The 7,487-nt window shown below is 32.5% G+C and overlaps 1 protein-coding gene across 13 annotated transcripts in view; it reads right to left on the bottom strand.

The window, feature by feature from the left end:
* The window catches only part of Apc (APC regulator of WNT signaling pathway), a 120,630-nt gene that overhangs the window by 51,795 nt on the left and 61,348 nt on the right, over positions 1-7,487 (bottom strand). For 12 of the 13 annotated variants that reach the window (XM_048811587.1, XM_048811592.1, XM_048811584.1 and 9 more), the window contains 2 exons: positions 5,380-5,464; positions 3,701-3,902 (listed from right to left, as the gene is read on the bottom strand). In XM_048811587.1, the coding sequence (XP_048667544.1) occupies positions 3,701-3,902; positions 5,380-5,464 (287 nt within the window). The remainder of the gene's footprint in view (positions 1-3,700; positions 3,903-5,379; positions 5,465-7,487) is intronic. The other variant, XM_048811588.1, reaches the window with a different exon arrangement.

Below are 7,487 nucleotides of genomic sequence, written 5' to 3'. Positions count from 1 at the left end.
AGGGAGGGGGGAGGGAGGGGAGGGAAGAAAATCATCAAAGAAATAACAGTTTTTAAACCTGAAGAAAAACAAATTGTCAGATTAAAAGGGTCCAATAAATATTCAGCATGATGAAGAAAACATGCATACCAATGCATTTGAAAGCTGCAAGAGGAAAAATAGCTACTACAAAGGAATGAGAACCCAATTCGTATCATCCGATTGCTATCAAACATCTCATCAGCTACTTTGATAATGAAGAAGAAAAGTGAGTTTGAGCCTGTATTTATCCAAACTACAAGTCAAGTATGAAAGCAAAATAAAGATTTGTTCCACAAGCAAGAACTCAATCTATTTCTTTCCAACATAGAAATAATCAAGAAGACATAAATTATATCAGGATTACACGGGAAGTGTAATGACAAGAAATTCTACCATGAGAGGCTTGTGGCACATTTAGAAAACAAATGGTCCAAATCAGAACAGAAAAGTTAATGGGCACCAATAAAAATTTTCTTCAGAAGAAAACAAAACCAGAAGATCCTAGTAGTATGGTAAAACACAAATTTCTGCTTCTAACAACATAAGACAATCTGAAATTCTAGAAAACACAATTATAGAGAAAGACATACTCTAAATAGGACCATCTTCTGCAAATAGCAGAGAGTGTATGATATTCTATTAATAAAGAGAAAAAAATTAATTCTGGCATACTAACTCCATAATGACCAAAAACTATAGAGCCATAATGAGACACTTGATTTCAACATCTATAATTAACTTAAAAAAAATCAAATACACAGAACAAATTGTTACTAGTGTCAACAAAATGAAAGTAAACATACAGTTGACATATATAGTGCAGCTTAAAACATACAATCACAAGATAGAACAAAAATTAATAAGAATGTTACTTAAGGGCTGGGTTGTGGCTCAGTGGTAGAGCACTCACCTAGCATGTGAGGCACTGAGTTAGATTCTCATCATGGAATATTACTAATTAATTAATTAATTAATAATGGTCCATTGATAACTAAAAAAATAAAAAAGAATGTTAAATTTAAAATATAAGAATTAATAAAGTAATAAATATGCCAGGTGCTGTGGCACATGCCTGTAATCCCAGCAACTGGGGAAGCTGGGGTAGGAGTATGGCAGGTTCAAGGCCAGTGGTAGCAACTTAGCAAGACTGTATCTGAAAATATGTAGTAAAAAAGACTAGCAATGTAGTTCAGTGGAAAAGCATTCCATGGGTTCAATCACTGGTACCAAATAAATAAAATAAAATAAAATAAATCAAGAACTAGTAATATAAATATATTATTTAGAATTATGAAAAGTAACTCTTTCATGGGAAGCAAGACTGGGGTTAGGAAAGGGTGAAGTGGAATATGAATTTTTTTTTAATGATGATGCTTTTTAAAGCACACTTAGTGATGCTAATGATCAGTTGGTCTGGGTTGAGAACCTTTGAGCAAAAGCATCTAATAATTCTTTCTTCTCAGATAAAATAACTCTTTATAATGTGTAATAATGCCTAAATCAGAAGCTGGTGAGAGGGTGTCTTTTCTATAGTAACATTAGAAAGGGCTAATATTTTAACAAGAAATATATTCTTCACTTGAAGTTAAAAAGTCAGAATATAGGGCTGGGTGTATAGCTCAGTTGGTAGAGTGCTTGTCTCTCAAGCACAAGGCCCCTCGGTTCAACCCCCAGCACCAAAAAAAAAAAAAAGTCAGAATACTAGCTTGAAGTTATTTAGTGTGGTATTATATAATAATAATTAAGATATCAAAATCATTGAATTTAAGATTTTAAACAGAGAAATAAAGTTTTTATGGATTTAAATTTAAAGAATGTGGGAAGACTGGAAAGAAATAAATAATGGCAAGGTAGAAAATAAGAACTTTTAAAAAACATATCAGAGAGGTTGAGACAAAGGAACATTTTTATTACCAGTATTCCTCACTACTTATGGCTCCATTTGTTAGGTACTAGTATTCACAGTATACATCTATTTTAAAAATTAATCTTTTTCCAAAATTCTTTCTGCTGATGAAACTGAGACATTACCTACATGAAGCAAAATAAACTCTTAGGAAAGTATATTCATACATCCTTTGCTCCTTAACAGATTCAAAGGGCACAAATAAGAGGAAGACCATGAACCCTCTTTTCCTGCTTATTTTTTAGAATAGTGTTTTGATAGTTTAAGTTCAGGGTATGAAAAAAAAGACCCATGTGCTATGGTTTGGATGTGAGGTGTCCTCCAAAAGTTCATGTGAAATAGTGTAAGAAGGTTTGAAGAAGAAATGATCGGGTCGTGAAGAGTTTAAACCCAATCAGTGAATTAATCTTCTGATAGGGATTAATGATGCTAACTGAAGTGGTAGGGTGTGGCGGGAGGAGGTGAGAATTGGAGGCGTGGCTTTGGGGTATATATTTGTATCTGACAATTGAAGACTTCTCTCTGCTTTCTGATCATCATGTGAGCTGATTCCCTCTACCACACTCTTCTGCCTCACCTCAAGCCCCAAGGAATGGGGCCGGCCTTCTATGGGCTCACATTTCTGAAACTGTGAGCCCTCTAATATAAACTTTTCCTCCCCTACAATTGTTCTGATTGGTTCCTTTTAGTCATAGTAGTCAAAAAGTTGACTAAAACACCATGTAAAATTAAAGATGAAACCAAGCTTAACATCACTTCTGGTCCAGATGATTATCATTATTTTTATAGACAGGCATACCTAAAATCAGAAAGTAATGAAAGATCTTTTGCCTTGGTGAGATATGCTGGGCATTTTCTATATATGGTTTAAGAATACTCAATATTCACAACTTCACAATATTGAACCATTTCCTGTTTTACAGAAGAATTTGACCCCAAAATTTAGTCACCTGACCAAGGTCACAAAGCTAACATGTAATATATATTTTACTATTTTGAATGTCTAACAAAACTTTTAGGAATTCGAAGATAATAAGGTACCATCGGTACGTTAAAGAATATTTTAGGTGACATAAAACACTTGAAAAAATTTTTTGGTAATGATCTATATTCTGATATCTATAGTGAGATAATTTTAACTTCAGGAAAAGAATTAATATGATAGCTGTGAGGAACCAGTACTCATTCTATATGACAAGCAATGTATTTTAGATGGGGAAAGTGATAAATTAAGAAAAGTTTTATTTGTGATCAGGTGTAATAGGCCTTCTATAATGGAAAGAGTCATCATTCCCTGGATCTATCAGTCATTGAATTTAGTTTAAAAGATAACCAAAAAGTCAAAATAAATAAATAAATAAATAATCCAGCTATAAATATTGTGATGTGTATTACTCAATGTACAGAATATTCAAAGTATTTAATTGATAAAATAGAAGTCTTTAGAATCCCAAGAAACTGCGTTCTTTACATTTTTAGACTTACTGCAAGTGCAATCAGAAAAATGCTATTTTTGTATTAAAAAATGTAAATGCAGGGCTTGTAGCTCCATGGTAGAGCACTTGGCCTTGCATGTGTGAGGCACTGGGTTCAATTCTCAGTACCATATATAGATAAATAAAAATAAAGGTTCATCAACAACTTAAAAAAAAAAAAAAAAGTAAATGCTCTTCACCCACCATAAATCCATAATGTATATTCTATATTACAAAATACCAATAATAAACTTGGAGTGCATAAGTTAATATGTACTGTGTAATGAATAAAAGTTACCTCTCTTTCTCAAGTTCTTCTAAATATCCAGTACTTTCTCTGCTTCCATTTACAAACCCTCTTCTTGGAAATGACCCCATAGGAACTGGACTGCACTCTCCTGAACGACTTGATACAGATCCTTCCCGGCTTCCATAAGAACGGAGGGACATTTTTGACCGTAGTTTTACTCCAGGAAAATTGCTGCTATCTAAGGTAAGTTCTAAATAAAACAGAGACAAGTTTTTATATAACAACTGCTTTATGTCATGCAAAATATTCCTAATATTTTTTTTAAACCAACAATAGCTGAGAGAGGATTTTTTTAATGTTATCATGGATTTGATTTTTTTAATATTTATTTTTTAGGTGTAGATGGACACAACACAATGCCTTTATTTTTATGTGGTGCTGAGAATCAAACTCGGGTCCCACCCGTGCTAGGCGAGTGCTCTACCGCTGAGCCACAATCCCAGCCCTAATATTGTTTTAAAAGTAAAATCTTACATTCATATTTTAGCTACAAATATACATGGCTGAATAAACAATTATTTAGATTCAGAATGGCTCGACTTTCCCTGAAAAATCAGCTTGAGTCTCGGAGAAAAACAGGTAGAATTAAAAAGGAAATAAAAAAATCAAGGGAGAGAAATGAATTACAGTAGATGGGGTAGAGATAGAAGATGGGAGGGGAGGGGAGGGGGGATAGTAGAGGATAGGAAAGATAGCAGAATACAACAGTCACTAGTATGGCAATATGTAAAAACGTGGATGTGTAACCGATGTGATTCTGCAATCTGTATACAGGGTAAAAATGGGAGTTCATAATCCACTTGAATCAAATGTATGAAATATGATATGTCAAGAGCTTTGTAATGTTTTGAACAACCAATAAAAAAAAAAAAAGGAAATCAGACAAAATGTCCTTCCTTAGATTCTCTTCAGATAATATTTCAAAACCCAAAAGTAATTTCTCTAACTAGTTTCAGTTATTACTAAGCACTTTCCCTATTTTGTCACTGGAATTTTCAGACAAAATGTCCTTAAAAATTTTTATTTTATTTATTTCTTTAATGTGGTGCTGAAGCTCAAACCTAGGGCCTCACCGGTGCCAGGCAAGTGCTTTACCCCTGAGCTACAACCCGGGCCCCTCCTTAGATTCTCTTTGGATAATATTTCAAAATCTAAAAGTAATTTCTCTGACTAGTTTCAATTAATACTAAGTCCTTTCCCTATTTTGTCACTGGAATTTTCCAGCGACAAAATGAGAAAAGCATTTTTAAAACAAATTTTGCTAAAAATGGCATTGAATTAGCTTACATATTAGGAAAATAAAGCACTATCCTGGATGGAACAGAGAAAGACAATACTTCTTCAGATATATTTACCACTTAGTCTGTGGCACACAGAATACTAAAATCCTATTTTGTGACTGGCATAATAGCAATGAGCTTTAAAAAGAGCTGGAAAGTATCAAAGAAGAGATTTTAAATAGTTTATTTTAAAAGTCAGTTAAACGTTTAAAGAAAGACAAGCAAATACTTTGTACTTTAAATATTACATTTAATAGGTAAGTCTGATAAACCAAGAAAACTGATATCACTACCCAAGTCAAAAGAAAGTGTACTTGGATTTACATACCAAATGTTATCAACTTGGGCTTAAAAAAATTACTTTAAAACATCTTTTAAAAAATCTACCTTTAAGACGCTCTAAAAAATCAATCTGTCCAGAAGAAGCCATAGCTTCATCTTCAATACTTCCTTGTAGTTGTTTAAGTACTTCCTGTGAAAAAAGAACACACAATATTAACATGATAAATTGTTTTTGCTTATGGTTTTGGGGATTGAACCCAGCACTCTTCCACATTTCCAGCCCTAACATGATGAAATTCTAAAAACTTCTTAAAGACATGAAGTGTTTCATGGCATTCAGGTATGCCAAGGGGAAAAATGTCATCTTGGATCACTCTGTGTATATTACCTATTATTCATTATCATTAATATATTATATCTCAATAACGATAAGTGATAATTTGTGATAATGGTGATTATGAGGAGTCCCTGTGGAAGATACTGTACGGACAATTAAAAGGCATTATCTCTTAACTTTTAGACAATAAACAATATCATTTTTTAGATAGACCAAATAAGACCTGTTGAAGCTGATAAAAAAAAGTTGTTTAGAATCCATGTCTCTTAAACCTGTATCAACATGACCACAAAAAACACCACCCAAATTAATGTTATTATCTGTTATTTAACAATTTAATATTTAAGGTTTTATATGCCACATTTAATTAAGTACAATCTGCTAAAATACTGATTTACACTTAGTAGATATTCAAATGACTAATGCTCTGCCTCCTGACTTTTGATGCCATTATTTTCTTTCTTAGGTAAATCCACTCTTAGAATAAACCCTTAAAGCACAGCTCTGATCAGATCTCTCTTTACAAGATTCTTTTCCAAAGCCTAGAGGTGGTTCTCAATCCTCAACATGGATCAGAATCACCTAAAGATCTTATTAAAACATAGTTTGCTGATTCAATAATTTGGGATGGAGGTTGAGAATCTGCATTTTGAACAAGTTCTCAACTAATGGTGATGCTAAGTAGAGAACATCAAGACACTGCCAATGTTATTCTATGAAGGTTGGGACTGCAAGTGAATTTTTTTTTGCTTGTTTTTTCCCCAATTCTTAAACATTATATATTAGAAAAAGTATGAAGATCTAAAAAATTCAAAAATATAATAATAATAATAAGGATCAAATAAACCACAGCATTAGCTACATGATGGAAAACTATGCAACTATGAAAAACACAAACTCTTTAATGACAAGATTATGATAATCTATCATGTAAGAAAAAAAGTATGATGTAAAATAAAGATACCGTCAAATATGTTTGTAGAGAATGTACAAAAATAAAGAAAAAGGTCACCTCTGTTTCTGGAGATGGGATTATGAATTAAGAGGGGGAAAAAAGGAAGGAGGCAAGGGGAAATGGTGCTTGTGTAGCTCAGTGGTACAGTGCTTGCCTAGCATGTGTAAGGCCCTGGGTTTGATCCCAAGTACCACAAAAGAAAAAAAAAAGCACACAAAAATGGGTGACGTTGATACTTCTGCTTAAACAATTTCCTAAGTTTTAAAAATAGTGAATATGCACAACTTGTAAATAAAGTTATTTTTAAAAATTTTCTGTATTATTAGAAATCTACTAAGATAAGGTATTATGAATAAAAGCAAATAAGATCACTGAAATTTAAAATTAAAAAATAATAAAAAAAGAGTTTCATGGTAGCCACCTTGGAAAGTTACTAATTTACCCCAATGATGTGTACCTTAAATTATTTTTGTTAAGTGCTTTGAGTTTCCATATGAACCTTACCAACAAAAGCTGGACTCATAAACTTATAGACATTCAGTTACTTTGCCTTTAAGGTGATACCATCAGTATGACCTGATAAAGAAAAGAAACCTCAAGATCTTTTTCCACTTTTATTGAGGTATATCATATGTAGGTAAAAATACATTCATTTTAAGTACCTAATGAATTTTCACATCTGTAATCACCACCTATGTGAAAACACAGAACATTTTCAATGCTCCAGAGGATTCCATCAATGCCTTACAAATCAGTCTTCATTTCCAGAAATAACTACTATGACTTCAGAATATTATTTCAAATGGAACCATACAGTATATGGTCTTTTGTGCCTTCTGTTTTTTGCTTAACATAGTTACCTGTGAGATACGTCCATACAGTTGCATGTATCCGTTTTTTTTTTTTTTTTTTTTTTTTTTT

The sequence above is a fragment of the Marmota marmota genome, unplaced genomic scaffold (genome assembly GCF_001458135.2).
Source record: "Marmota marmota marmota unplaced genomic scaffold, marMar, whole genome shotgun sequence".
Classification (NCBI taxonomy): domain Eukaryota; kingdom Metazoa; phylum Chordata; class Mammalia; order Rodentia; family Sciuridae; genus Marmota; species Marmota marmota.
The sequence above is the reverse complement of the archived record's forward strand: the minus strand, read 5'-3'. Positions and strand labels throughout refer to the sequence as shown.